The 15,678-nt window shown below is 38.9% G+C and overlaps 1 protein-coding gene across 1 annotated transcript in view; it reads left to right on the top strand.

Moving 5' to 3' along the window:
- The window catches only part of PTPRR (protein tyrosine phosphatase, receptor type, R), a 73,823-nt gene that overhangs the window by 45,687 nt on the left and 12,458 nt on the right, over nucleotides 1-15,678 (top strand). Inside the window, exons 6-8 of the mRNA XM_009083086.1 lie at nucleotides 1,760-1,844; nucleotides 8,547-8,626; nucleotides 10,680-10,817. Of these exons, the coding sequence (XP_009081334.1) occupies nucleotides 1,760-1,844; nucleotides 8,547-8,626; nucleotides 10,680-10,817 (303 nt within the window). The remainder of the gene's footprint in view (nucleotides 1-1,759; nucleotides 1,845-8,546; nucleotides 8,627-10,679; nucleotides 10,818-15,678) is intronic.

Genomic DNA, 15,678 nt, shown 5'->3' with positions numbered 1-15,678 from the left:
ACCTTTCAGAAGGCATTTGTGGTGGCTAGAACTGAGCGGGGAAGCTCTAGGTCAGCCAGCTGGGACAATTTGGAGCCTAAGGACCAAGATTAAGTGTCTCACAGAGGTCATCACTGGGAAGGGGTGAAAGAGCAAAGAAGACGTCAAGGTAGAAACTGAGTGAGGGAGAGAGGAAGAATAAAGAATGTCCCCTAAAGGCATGGGCATAAGGCAGAGAAGGTAGAAAAAATAAAAATCAACACAGAAGTTGCAGCCTGACATAGTAAGGTGTTCAGAAGCCAAGTTGGGAAGACGAAAAGAATCATAGCATTTAAATTGTGAACCATCTAAATTTTACATAACTTTGCCATCTCTTCAAAGAGAAAAGGGGGGGGGGGGGGCTTCCCCTACTTGAGAAGTTGTAAAGATCTGCTGTTGGGCTTGGCAAGCTGTTAAGAGGCTTTATCCCTATTTCTCTAAAAAAACCCTGCAGAAGCCAGTCATGCTGGCTGGGATCAGAGTTTGGCTCTTAAGGACAGTGACCATGCATATCATCTGTGCAAAAGTCGTGGGCAGGCATGCACCTCTGGAGTTAGAAACCAACTGATTTTGGAGGAAAATTCTTTAGTAAATTTTCCAGTGATGCAAGCCAAAGGATCCTCATCATGGTCTTATGTGTCTATAAGAGGTAATTATTTAATATGCCACTGTCTCTTAGGATAAATGTCCCAGGCTACCATGAAGGTTTTGAGTCTCTAGTAATGACTGTTCTTTTAAGTAGAAGTATTAATTTACTGAAGATCAAATTCCAGCTTACCCTAAGATAATTTAAATAACGGTGACCAAAAAAAGCAGTAAAAAAAAAAAAAAAAAGAAGACTTGAGTCAACTGAAGCATTTTTAACATGATTTTGCCAGATTGTTTTGGTTGGTAAGACATTCCACACAATCAAGAAAAAACCCAAACCTACATGTTTCATCTTGCCATTTTAAAAAGGTTGTTTCTATTAAACTGTAAGAACACTGTTTCAGGACCACAAAATCAAAATTATTCTTGTCCTCCCTTAGACCAAGTGAAACATTTTGTTCAATACAATACTCTTCGTGCTGACAATCAGTTTGAAAACCAGTATTTTTAAATTCATCAGGAGTTTATCATTTGTACATTTCTGAAACTTCAAGCAAACTGTCACATTAGTTACTTGCACTTGTATATTTAAGAAGACAATGCAAATCAGTCACTAGAAGGTCAAAATGAGAAGCAACAGAAATAGCTTTACATTTTATTACTTTTGAGTCACCGAATGCAAAAAACTAAGGCACTTCATTCTCGTAGTTGAAAGAAATGGCAAATGAGGTCTTTGACTGACATTGTTAAGGGCTTAGCACAAACTTTAGAAAATGTTTGCCATATATTAATATTAAATTATTTTGAAAGTTCCTCCCTCGGTTTTGCAGAATATTGCTCTTTTCTGCCACAGTACTGCACTTTTCAACTCCACCTTTCTAGAACTGTTGTGCGTTTTAACCTTTCTCCTAATCCCATAAAAACTTTGCTTTTAATAATTCATCAGAAGTGCTCCTTGGAAGTCACCCCTTCAATATGCAACTCCTTGTGTTTATTAAAGGAAGGGTGTTGACAGGCTTGAGGTGGGAACCACTTTTTTTCTTAATAACTTTGATGTCAAAAGACAGTTGTGTAACAGCAGATGGCCTTCTGGTGATAATTTCCTGCATGGCTCCTTTGGAAACATCAATCTGATTTAATTTATTTTTTATAGGAAATACCAATGAATTTTGTGGATCCCAAAGAAATTGACATCCCGAGTCATGGAACTAAAAACCGCTATAAAACAATTTTGCCAAGTAAGTGAGCTAGCCCATGGTTTCCTACTATGACATTTAGTCCTGCTTTGAGAACATATTGCTGTGAAAATCTCTCTTTATATTTGATTGTTGTGTACCCATTCATACTTGTATTTATAGTGTATGTAGACAGATAACAGAAGCCCAGTGCTGTAGGCTGTAGGACTGGCAAATACAGAACTCTCACTGGATGCCTTATTACGTACACAGGTTGGCAGCAACCCAGCCACGTACTGAAGTACAGCCTGGGTGAGTGCTGAATTTCTCTGAAAGAGAGCTCAGGCAGATGGGTGGAGAGAGGTCTGCCATGCCTCACAGTAGCTCCTCCATCATGGCCCAAACCAGCTTGCAGGCACTCAATTCCCTCTGGTTGGGTCAAGCTACTTGGGACTAAAAATTCTCAGACTACAAAAAGCAAGTGCAATTTATCCTTTCTTGTAGTGGGCTTCCATCTTTATAACTCCTCTGGTGGTTGGTTTTTCTTCTCCATGCACTAATTGGCTTTGTGAAAATCTATTTACATTAGCAAGAAAACCACCTTCTCACAGTGCTGCCTCTTCGTTGCTGTAAACTTGATACTGCCTTGCTATACTGCTTCTGTATTTTCATTGGCCCAAATTACTATAACAATTGCTTTGTTATAATTAGAGGTGATTGAAAACTTTTCAGTGGAATAGTTTTCCTTCAAAATATATTTTTCTCTGAAACGCAGCTATTTTCATAACATTTGTTGGCACATAATGAGATATTCAATTTCTTTTTTATTATACATTTGGGTTTGTATTGTTTCAAAATAGGTTGCAGAAATTTTAACATTACACTAAATATAGACATGAAAAGTTGAGATTTTATAAATTTCAGCATCACCAAAGCAAAAAAGTTCAGTGATTCAAAATACTGCAGAACACTCCTACGGAAAAATGTAAACATATCCCTTTGTTTAGGTTTTTAATGAAGAATACTTTTACATTGACAGCATATCCTATCAACTAGAAATTTGTTTCCTAATCATCTCTATAATGTCCTCATGGGCCTACGTTATATGATAGTTGTGCAAATTCATACACCTTAAATTATAAGGTTTCTCTCAGCAAGCCTGAATGGATTGTTATTTATTTACATCATAAAAAACCCTTGCAGTCAAATTAATGAAAACTGATGGCTTTCAGCTTCTTGATTAGTCTCAGAAATGCGATATGTAGCTGGGAAGGAAACTTGTGTGGAGTCCTTGCTTCTCTTCAGCACCAGTAAAATTTTCATTGTGTTCAAAGTTAGTTCATCTGTTGCAACCAATAACTGTGTACATCTGATTGCAGTTGAGAAATATGGAAGGGAATTAAAGAAATAAAGTAACTGAATGCAGGTTATATACCAAACAGTGAGCATCCCTTAGAGTCTGGCCCAGTATCAACAGGAAGTACACAGAGGGTGAAATCCTGACCTCTTTGACGACAGCAGGACTTTTGCCAGCAGCTGCAGTGGAGCCAAGATATCTCCAGGCCTCCCTCCGCCAGACCGGTGGATTTTTGGAAGGTCTTCTCCCTTCCCATAGCATCTCATGTGCAAGCTGCCCTAGCCACCATCAGGTTTGCCATTAGCAGTGCCTTGCAAACTCAATGAGTCCTATTTCACTGCAGCATGTGTTTTCAATTGTGACATAGCAGCTGGGCTGTGGTTGATGCTGATGAGCTTTGAGAACCAGCTTGCCTGTGTGTCTTCACCTCCAGTTGGCTGGGATGTGCCACTTGCTCCACAGCACCTTTTAGTCCAAGCACTATGCTGGTGTGCACTGCAGCTACTCACTGACAGGCACTTTGTAACCATCCTTGACAGAAATCAAAAGGTCTGTTGTGTGTTAGCACCAGGCCTTTTCAAAGAAGATATTTTAAGGATTGAGGCACATGCTCGTAAGAAAGACTCATACACCCCACACCCAGTCCAACAGGGTTTGGAAATTGTTTGAGTGGTTAAATAGAACAGCCTTCCTGGTTTCCTGCTCAGATGATATCAACCCACTGCTCCGCACACCCGCATCAGCTTTTCCATTCCCAACACTGGGTGTGTCTCCTGAATCAGGGCACCTGTGATGACAAGTGACGTTTGAGCTGATGGGTTTTCTCCTAAAAATGCCCCGTCCTGGCAGCTCCACCCTCTATGCTGCTGAGGATGTTCTCATTTTCTAAGAGATAATTCTGTGACAGGGTGCATGAGGGTAGGTTCATGTTAGCAGATACTACCCAGCCAGACACACTAATGTGAAATAAAACTAAAGCCTGTTGAAAATTTTTCTATATGGAAAACTATAAAGTGCAGGATCTAACATTTCTATGAAAGATGTTTCAGTTGCAGTGTAACATAGCCAACACTCTTAGGCAAACAGTAGGTTGCCGCTTTAATTTTTCTAAGTGTTATTTGCATTATAATAATATTCTAATTCAACTAATGAGGGGCCGGTGTGGAATCAGAGGCAAGTGGCTAAGCAGTTTCTTGAAATCACTGTTTCTCCATACTTCCTCTTGATTGTGACCCCACCCACTGCTCCTGTTAAACTCTGATCTGCATCTTCAGCTGCATTCCCACTGCCACTAGTCTACAGTATTTCGCAGTCCCTCCCAATTCTGCACACAGATCTTCCAGTCTCTCACCACAGACACATCCTTGTGGCAGAACACCAGCCCTGCTGCTCCCTCCTCATCCTCTTACTCTACATCTTCACCTTTGCCTGCTTTCTCCTGCAGTCCCTGCTACATGTCCCTGCAGCAGGACCTCAGCTTCAAAGCCCTCTATCTTTTCTACTTCCTCTCTCACTTTTCCACCTCAAACCAGACCCAGAATTCCCATGGTACTTCAGAGTAAGCATGAACTCTTACAAAGGAGCAAGTGGCTTAAAACTATTCTGTGGGTATCTTTTGTGTGTGCAACACATCCAAGGTACCTGGATACCATTCCCTATCCCCTTCTGAAGAGTAACCTCCAGACAAAAGTCTGCATGAAAACATTCTGGGCAGAATAGCAGATTCACAGTAACATGAAAGCACTTGGGGGTCAGATCCAGAAGTCCACAGCTGTTTCTTGAAATGCTTGTGCTAAAACTGGCTTTGACACTCCAGCTAAAGGCAAGGGAAAGTTAAATTTAAATCATATGAACAAAGCACTTTATTACAAAAGCTTATAGACAAATGCTGGAAAACTGTTCTCTTGATGTCGAGAATTTCCAAGCTCCCTTGCACTCCCCAGTCCTGACTACCAACAGTCGTATTTGCTCCAATTCTGCTCCATAGTGAAGGCAATAGGATCACCAGCAGACTTTCAGAGACTAAAGAAAAATCATATTTACAAATTAGAAGGAGAAAAATACTTTAATCTTAGTGGAATTCAGCATGGGTTCATCAAAGCATTTTTATATATCCATGTGAGTCAACAAAATGTGTCCTAGTTGGGGTCACCGGTATCATAACATTTATAATATTTGTAACTAGCTAGTATTACAGTAATTGATCTATATTAGATTGCATATTTGAAAATGTAAATAGATACTAGGCAGGCCATATTTTTAGCAGATAAGAAATATTCCCTTTGCATGAGTGAAACTTTATTTTGTAATGCTGAAGCATGTTTTAAATGCAGAAGCACTCACCATGATAAATCTGTTAAGTTTTCCATTGAGAAATCCTGGATTATATTGGAAGCACCAGGAATGGCACAGATGAGATTTTAAAAAATGATGCATAGTTTACGGTGTTTTATACATAAAGTGTTTTGAAGCAGTCGCATGATTTGCAAGTCTAATAGCCTATTCCCTACCTGGCAGAGACTGGGAATGCAGTTTAGTATGATTCTTCAATGTTCTGTGTTACGATGTTTGCCAAGTAATACTGGTATCCATAATTCATTTGTAGACTGCAAGCAAAATTAGGCAAAATAGAGGTGAATTAATTTCAAAATGTTTCAATATCTGAAAAATTCATGACCTTTTGGGCTGTCAGTGTGAGAGCAGTCTGCCTCACAAAAATGTCATCTTCCTTTCCTTCTCACTAGAGAGAAATACCCTAAGGACAGACTTTCACACAGTATTTCAGTCCTGCTGTTTGTTAGTAAACTAGGAAAGAACTAGGAGTAACAAATGATTTATCCTGGAAATGCTACAAATACAAACATACCCATGCCCTAAAGAATTCAGGACCCAGTAGTAGTCAAAACGGAAGAAGGAAAAATACCCACAGCACATCATACCCACTGTACAATGAACATAGCCCTTGTGATGGGACAAAACCCCGTGACATCGTGGCAAAGTGGTGTTCTTGGAGTGGATCTTCCCCTATCTATGGCACTGGGAGAAGTTGTCCAGCAGTGCTATCATATAGCCCTGCTTGTTCCCTGTAACAGGCAGTCTCATGGGAGCAAGCTACAGCCCCTTTAACAGTGTCCTATTCCTCCAACATGGTACATTCAGGTCAATATTAATTTCTTAAAATGGAGTTAAAAGAAGCTTCTTCTACTCTAATGGGAGAACTATTCCAGACTTCCTAGATACATGGAAGAAAAGAGCAGTAATTTTGCCTCAGTCAAAATTGTAGAAGACATATTTTATTAGTAATTATAAGTGCTTAACAGCTCTGCTGCATTTCAAGATGCTTTACAAATATTGATGAATTCAGCCTTGCAGCCACCATCTGTCTCTCTGCTGTAGCTTCAGAGACTTTGCCATCCTTGAGGAAAAGATTATTACCTCCAAAGTATGTCATTCAGGAGGAACCTAATGACTTACTATTTGTGTCTGATGATTGCTTAGTGGCTCTGGATCTTTAGCGTTGCTCAGGTTTTCCTCATCTCAGAGCTCAGTTTACAGTACTTTCCCATTTCCAAACTGATTCTGACTGATAATTTATAAAAGATTCCTGTTTGGAAGCAGTGTTTGTTTCACTGATTGGAGTTGGAAGGAGGTCTCAGAAACTGTGAAACTGATTTAGCTGCTCCCTAGTAACAGGGATTTATCTCAAGACATGGTAATTAAACTGGATGTTGAGTCTGCTTGGACGAGGTTTTCTAAGGTAGGGGTCAAACGACATCAGAATCAGAGGCATTGTGTGAGCTAGAGGAAGTGGCTGTTTTCTCAAGGCCACGTAGCCTGAGGCATTTGTGGAAATGGCTAATAACTACTCTGTGCTGAAAAGGAATGAGAGGTTTCCTGTCCTCATATTGTTAAGGGGGGAAAAAAAGCTCTAACTGAAAAAGTTGGGAAAGCTAGTACAAAGAGATTTTAACACAAGCTAATTAGAGTTCATGTAGTGCTATTAACCGCGGATGAAAAGACTTCTATGCACAGATATTAAATTAAAAGTCATGCAGTCATTTTCATATTTTAAGAAATATACTTCCAAAACATCAGCCTGGGTTCTACAAAGGCTCCACTCTTGTCCAAGATGCTCTTGTGATCTCCACTGGGAAAATGACATAAAGTATGTTTGGGATCATGCCTCGTCTTTCTTTGATTTGTAAAGGTTTTATCTTGTTCTTAGGAACAGGATGAAAAGTCACAAAAGAAATCCAAAAGCAATTCTGAAAGTACCAGGCTTTGCTACAACATAGGTACATCAATTATATCTTTCTTGTGTAAACAGCAGGACCACACAAGAAACAGTGTTTTCTTACCACTTTCCAGTTCAGCATCCACATATGTATCTTTAAACACATTGCCTAGATTGCACTCAGCAAAGCAGCTATCCTATTTCCAAACCAATAGGTGTCTGTATACTGTCAAAAAAATGCTGGTTCTAATTAAATATTTAAGCAAATTGCCAGATGAAAAGACTATTTTTCAGGACAGAAATATTTCCATGTAATTTTGTTAGTAGTAGAACATGCGAAGAAAGTTGAAGTGTGTCCCTAGACAGCCACAACATAGGCATCTCACTTTCCTTCTCCTTACCCCTTCTGTTATGTTGTGTAATTGAGAATTTACTGTCTTTAATTCCAAAATGGTATTACATGAGGGATCACATCACCACAAGTAAGCAAGCAGAACCTTCCTTTGCAGGAGGGATTTAGTAACCCTCAGCTCTCTACTCAACAGAACTGGTCCCTACTCCTTTCTAGATCACCCAAGACTGAAGCAAAGAACTGTGTGAAAGAAAACTTTCCTGTATTTTGGCATTGTGTCTCCATGCCAGTACACACAAATGGTCACAAATTGTCTAGCCCCTTAGAGTCAACTTAAAGTGATATAAAGACACATAGCTGATTTCATCCTAGGCAGAGGGAGCTCTTCATAATTTAAATCCAGCTGTAGTCAGTGAACAGGGCAGCTTCAGGCAAAGATACCAAAGTCAAATCTAAAGGACTTGGTGTAATTATGTACCATTGTAAAATTATATGACATGAGTTTCAGAGAGAGTGTAGGCAGGTCAGCTTGATACACAGCTCAGGCAGACTAGATCTTGCTGAGCATTGCCTGAACCTGATAGTGTTGCTTCGATGCCCACAGCTTGCTGAGATGGTTCTACATAGCTCAGCATTGTGCAGGATAGGGGTACCTTAGTTACATGTGATAATGCTTTGCAGAGGGAAGAATTTGTTGCCTAATGCTTTACTGCTTGACAACCCCAAATAACAGATTAATTTCTTCATCAAGTCTTTGATTCTCTATAGAAATCTTCTAATTACAGGTTTTCTTTTCAATTTCCATCTTCCTTGTGCTCTTAGATCCTCTAAGCAGAGTGTATTTGAAATCAAAAAATCCATCTGACTCCTTGAGTACCTACATAAATGCTAACTACATTAGGGTAAGTAAATGTATAGTCTTCATGTGCTTTTGAGACAATATTTTATTTACCATGTGAATAGCTGATTTTGTCAAAGTGCCACTCATTTACTCCTACCCATCTTCGTTGATAATTCCAAATCTTTTTGTCTACACTGGTGTGATAGAAATATTTTCATGAGCCATTTGTAACAATGACCATGTAGCCATGAATGTACTAAAATGGTTGCAATAAAAAAATTATCAAATAGTTGATTAAAAACATTGAGAAACACATGATTACTATTTGTTTATTTTGGTGTTTACTGTTTAATATTGTCCTACTGCCTTATAGTGAAGAAAAGAGAGATACCTTTTTACAGTGACAGAGATACCAGTATATTCAATATATCAATTGATAGTCCTGAAATCAACAGTTAAGTAATTAAATAAATGCTGTAGCAAATTTGTGAAAAGAAGCATAAACAGATGGGTTAAATACACACACGTGCCCACAACACACACAGTCATTCATATTTTATTCCCTTTATTAAATGGTCACATGACATAAAGACTTTACCAGGATGAACCCTGTTGGAAACTATTTCTAACTGTCAGCTATGTTATAGTCCTCGATCACACAGAGCTTTCTTGAACTCATGACACAGTGTATGCTAAATAGACTGCTAAGAAACTGCTTCAGTGACGTTTTGGGAGTGTAGTGCTCTACCTGCAAAATTAAATGTTTTGATTAGAGCTATTGTCCAGACCCTCAGCTGGAATAAGTGTAAAAATGCAATGGAAATTTGGCCCCAGAGCTCTACAGTGATGTTGCTTATTTAAATAACAGTACATTAAGATATACATACACATCCCCCATGCCCCAACCCTACCTCACTTTGAAACCTGTACTTTCAGCGTTTCGTATGAAAGATATCATCATGTAACTAAGCAGAATGGTTCCCTTTGGAGAGCAACTCTTCCCTCAGCCAGGCCATGTTTTGAGTCCTCTGAGGTCTCCCTTTTCCCCATGCCACCACCCTTCAGGCCCATGTGTGGTGATTTCTCCTGCTGCTAACACCAGCTGAACTGTCAGCAACTATGGAAAGAATACAACCCAGCAATGAAATGAGATTTCTCATCCATATATGCAAAATCGTTAGGCTTGCTGGGATCCTGACAGACCTGTCTTGGTAAAAGTATGTTCAGGCAGACTAGTGAGTAGAAGGACAGTTTGTGCCAGCTCAGGATCTATCCTATTAGTTCATGCAATGAGTAAGAGCTGTCAGTGAGAAAGGCATCTAAAAGGAAGACCCAAAGCTCAGAGGCTCCCACACCACCTCCAAATGTTCTACATTCACTCATTCCATTCAGACATTGCCAGGCTCTCCTGCATTACTTTTGGACACCCTGTCACTGCACGAACTCATAGCTTCTCCTTTTCACCTAAAAAATAAGACTGCAATGTCTTGTATTTCCAATTTCTTCTTGCCTTTCCCTCTCCTCTGCTTCCCCACCATTTGCCTGACCTTTCTTTGACCTCCACACTCATGTTTCTCAGGACTCCGTATACTGATATGTTGTCCCTCTAAAGTCTCATAAAGGAGCTTCTCCCTTAGCAAAGATACATAGCAGAGTCTTTGACTCCACAGTATTCATGTATTTTTAATATTTTTCCTGTCATGAATCTTTGTAGAAAACAGTTTCTTTCCTGTGGCTTGTTGACTATAAACTATCTTGTAAACACTGCCGCAATATAAAGCATAGATTAAAGTACCACTGGATGATGGAAAGCCCCAACAATTTTGAGAATGGAGTAAACTAAAAGACGCCAAGTAAGCAGGGAAATTTGAAAGGGATCGATGTATTCTCAGTACCATTTAAGTTCATCAAATCAGTAGTTTCCAGAAGAAAAACTCTTCTACTGAAAAATTTCTGATCTGCTCTACTGTTAGCCATAACTGCTTTCAGTTCAAATAACTCTTGTTATTTTTTTATTTCAGATTAATTTTTCTGCTCTTTTAGAACATTCACCTTCAATATTTGTTGACCATATGAATTTATAGTAAATGCTTTTGTGTCTGTTTCTAAAACAGGGATATGGAGGTAAAGAGAAGGCTTTCATTGCAACTCAGGGACCCATGATTAATACCGTGAATGATTTCTGGCAGATGGTTTGGCAAGAAGACAGCCCTGTCATTGTTATGATCACAAAGCTGAAAGAAAAAAATGAGGTATGACAACTAGCCAAACTGAGAAATTATTCCTATGGCTGCATACTGTAGAGAGGACCTTAGCAGATATGGAAGGATGCTAGCAGATAACCAGCTCTTAAATAATCTGGTAATGGACTATGTGAAAAGTAATGTTGGGATAGCCAAATACACCAAGGGCAATTGTATAGCCATCATAAGAGATCTATTAGAAAAAGACAGAAAATAATTCCATTCTCTAGATCGGTGCTGTTGGGTTCATAATTTTTTAAGAAACACCACACTTACCTGTTGGTCACCTCTGTACTTCCTTTTACTTTCTGGTATATACGGACTAGATGGTTAATGGCAGGTTTTTAATTCATTCCCAATGTTACAAATCTTCAGGACCATCCCAGAAACACAGTTGGGGTTCCCAAATGTTAATACCATGGAGGGACTTATCCAGAAAGGAAATACATGACTCTTTACCTTAGTACCAAGTAGAGCTGACAATTGCATTGTAATTGTTAATGGCCATCTAACTGCCTGTTTAACATTCTGTGACTTTTTGGGTCAATTCTGAACTACATCTTTAACAGCTTTATTTAGTATTCATGTAATTTTTTGTCAGGCTTTCCTTGATCATGTCAGAGTCCGTATTTCTTACTACCAAACATTTAGGAATGAAAATCATTCTCCAACGTAGAGGGCTGACATGAAACTCTGTTCTGGAAGACTGAATATTAAAGAAGTGGTTTACAGGGCTTGTGGACAAGAGAGAGGCAGAAATAAAGGAGTTAGACTTTTTTCTTGAGAAAAAACTGCTAGACTTGGTAACAATTCCCAACTCCAGGTAGGTGCCTTAATCAAGTCTCTGCACCTTGCCAGGCAAGCACCAGGGCTGTGTTACTTCTGCTGCACTCACCCCCCTGCTCTTCAAACTCAGATGCATGTGATGATAGAGCAACAGAGTTTATTCAGGCAAAGTTTCCAGTCTGAGTGATCAAGGGATCAAGAGCCTGAGTGCATTCATAGAGCTCAAACTCACCACTCCATTTAAATGTGGACTCTTCTGTCTTCCGCCCTTGACTGCTGCTTGGCTCTTTGTTACTGTGAGTTTGGACTAATAACATGAACTTAAAATCCAGTGGATTTTAAGAATCTGTATGTAAAATTTGGTTTACCTGGTAAAATGTCCACAACATTTCCAAACCAGATGCCATTTTGCACTAGACTGTTGAAATGAGAGTCCAGAAGCCCACATTTAAGATTAATCCTGAAAGTATAGCAAATTTACCCCAGCCTAATCGCCAAAAGAGTACGTATTTCACTGAGGAAATGCTGACTGTTTAAACACTCACATCTGACACTATGTAAGAAGAATGACTTGAAAGAAGTGCCCAGTGTTTTTCATGGTGTCAGGAAGCCCTGTGTTTACCTGAGTTATGCAGGCTCTAGGCACTGGTATTTATCGGCATTGTTGTGCCTGGCAATGGTAATTTCCTCCTAATAGGAAGGGTGAGGAATCTCAAGTTGTTCCCAGGCTATATAGAGAGGCTGTGTTTGTGCAAGCTGTCCTGCCCTGTCTAGAAACCTTAGGAACTCTCCCACTGTTAGCAGGTTCCTCCTGAAACCTTGCCTGCTATTGAAAAGAAAACAGCTTAGCTATTGGCTGTGCTCAGCATTTTATCTTCACTGTTAAAGTATTTGCTCTCTATTGAGAAGTCAAGAACAGATGTTATTTAGCATAATAGCACTTGATATATTTTCTTCTCTGTGGTCTGCTTTATTTCTAGCATTTTCAGGGAGGTACATCAGCAATATACACATATACAAATACCTTCATATCTGAAAGTGTATTTGTCCACTCATCCACGTCCACCCCTGCACATATAAACCTCCACACCTGATTCTTATGTGTAGGTCATATTCCTCAGTTGGTATAACATCAGTCAGCCTTCACTTGAGCTATAATTCTCCATTTGAGCTATAATGTACTGTAATGTATGAAGTAATGTATAATGAAGGAGCTCTCAAATGACACAGATGAAAAACCTTAATCTCCACAATAATTCATTTATTTTGCATAAGGAAAAGTATTTGGGACATTAGTTCAATATATTGATGCAATGAATTTGCATTAGCAATGGGAATTGTGTAAAATGATGATGAATAAAGGTTTTTGTAGAGTTACTTCCATATATCAGGTGAAAAGATGGTTAAGACTTGCTGGGGTAACAGTTTTTGCAAGATGGGTGAAGATATGATTGTAGAGTGCTGAGCAAAATATTCATTTCAGCTGTACAAAGAAAATGCGCAGTATGAAATTACTGGATTTTTTTCTCTTCTGTTTTGAAGTCTGATTTAAAAAAAAAAGAGAATTGATTTGTAAGGAAGACTAATGCTGAAGGAACTATGGGTACTCTGAGTATTTTAAGCAGAATCTGTAAAACTTGTTCTCAAAACTACACAATGTCTGAACAAATTGGAAATCTACTTGTGAGAGTCCGCAGCAAAGGAGCTGACTAATACTGACAGATGTGTGTTTATTCAGCTCAGATAATGTAAATCTTGTTGACAGCAATTATCTAGGATGATCTTGTTAACTCACTGTTTAAAGCTCATATTATACTTCATGTAACATTTTTTCCCTCAGTTGTTGTACACACATACTTACCTATGATAGCCAAGTAGATTTTGGAATTTGGAAATCCTACCTTTAACAGACTTCACATAAGCCTCTTTGAAGATTTCTTATTAGTTGAGTATTGGAACCATAGATAGGTCTTAGGTTTTGGAAGAACTTAAGCAGATTTGGTCCTAACTTTGAGGATTTTAGTATATGAAAGCAAATCCTGCAAGTCCTCTTAAAACATACCTCTCATGCTTGAGTTAGCAGTGACAGTAAACAGAGGGCAGGAGTAAAAGGGATTCTGGAATTGAAGTTTTGTTGTAATTATTCATTACTGTTGTGTGTTGGCTTGGTTATTGGGACATTTCATGTGTAAATTTGTAGGCATAGCTATATGACAAAATGCACAAGAAGCGAAGCTGAAGTAAAGCAACTGTACAAATATTTGAGAACTGTAAACCCAATTTTGTTCAGTGTCCAAATCCAGGGAATATAAAAAAGGTAAATACCATGTCAGCTGAGAGAGCCTTCCTCCATTCAGCAGAACTGGGGGACCAGACTGCACCAGGAGCACTTGTGGCAAGTTAAAAACAGCCTGACTTTGAAAGATTGCAAGTGCCAGACTCAGTCTGAGGCAGAACCAGATCCCACTCAGTTATGGAGATCCACCTCAAGAGCAGTGCCATGAAGGCTGGCACCTGGTGGGCATGGGATAGGGCAGGGGACATAGGAAGCTTAAGCCTGCAGCCCTGTCACAGGGGGAAGAATGAAGGCTGAAATCAATTAAAAGTCATGTGAGATACTGTTTCTTGTATAAACTTCCTGTTCTGTCAGGGAATGGTGGTTTTTTTTAAAAAAAAGTCAAGCACCAGATCAGAAATAAGTAATCATATATTAGCAGAAGAAAACTAACCAATTTGAAAGAAGGCAGGAAGATGAGAATTTCCGCATGAAAGTAAGGAGATTCCCAGGCTTTTGTCTGCCTTTCTAGTTGGTTAGGATTGAGGTTTTTTTAGCTTAAGCATCTTTTAAAAAAATCCTGTCATAGCTCTTACATGTTTTCTGACTACACAGAGGATGTATGTTCAACCCCAAGCTCGCAAAATGTGTGACCTTTTAGCTATTTAGAAAGTGCTGTAATAGATGAATATGCTGAAAGGGAATCTGCAGTCTGAAAGAAGAGCAAGGAACAGAATCAGGACCAGCACGAAGAGTAGAGGTGGAGGACTATATGATGATAAGAATAAGTGAATTCTTCTTTTTTTCTGATATGTACCATATGCAATGAGGTTTTACTGATTGCAGACATGAGGCTAGACATCAGGTTTAAAATATACCTACTGGAGACCAATAGAATTTTCTTTTGGGTTCAGTTTACTTTTTTGATAATGGTCCTGAAATTTTGGGTTATTTTCTGTATGTCTGATAACTTTATCCCTCCTAGCTTCATCTTTATCCCTTTTTTACTATTAACTTTCAAAAACATATTAATTCCTCCAAATACCTTAGAATTGCCTAAAGCAGCTTATCCTAACTGTATTTTCAAGGCTATTTTTTAAAGCAGTAGCAAACAGTATTCTTAAGAGATGCACAGTGACAGTGTTAAAAATAATCCATTGTATCTCACTAAGTGTAGACAGACTGTTAATGAAAGTTATTTTAACGAACAGCCACATTTCATTGTCCACCCAGCACAAGTTGCCAATTCCAGTTCTGGGAATGAGTCAAGAAAAACACTCTTCTGGAGTGCCTGAAGGTTTTGTAGTGAGTGTCACATGCTCACATTTATCAAGAAGTCTCAGGAGTTTACTCAACTATTGTTGATTGTCAGGGTACAATTGTGTATTTAGACTTTTCTTTTTCCTATATTAGCACTAAAAACTACACTCCCAGGGAGGGGCATGAACTGCAGATCTGGCAGATGATAGTAGCTATACATGTCACATGGGTAGACTGTGGTACTTGTGAACACTCTTTTTCGTACAAATTTCTGAGTATTTTATTGCCATTCTCGATCTCTTCGGGGAGACCGCAAATTTAGGATGTTCGAGTAGTTCTGCAAAAGACAGGATTTGAACGAAACCAGTCAGAGTGGCCAGCATTATTTCAGAAAATGTGGCTTTCACACACCTTACACTATTAAGGTAATGAGCATCTATTTTTAGAAAAGTATTTAGACAACAGAGGTGATTCAGTTCAAACTGCTACTGCATTATCAAATAGAGTAGTAGCTTAAATATCACACCTGGTGGTACAGCCTTGCATTTC

The sequence above is a fragment of the Acanthisitta chloris genome, unplaced genomic scaffold (assembly GCF_000695815.1).
Source record: "Acanthisitta chloris isolate BGI_N310 unplaced genomic scaffold, ASM69581v1 scaffold24389, whole genome shotgun sequence".
NCBI lineage: Eukaryota > Metazoa > Chordata > Aves > Passeriformes > Acanthisittidae > Acanthisitta > Acanthisitta chloris.
Note: the sequence above shows the minus strand (reverse complement) of the source record. Positions and strands in the feature narration are given on the sequence as shown.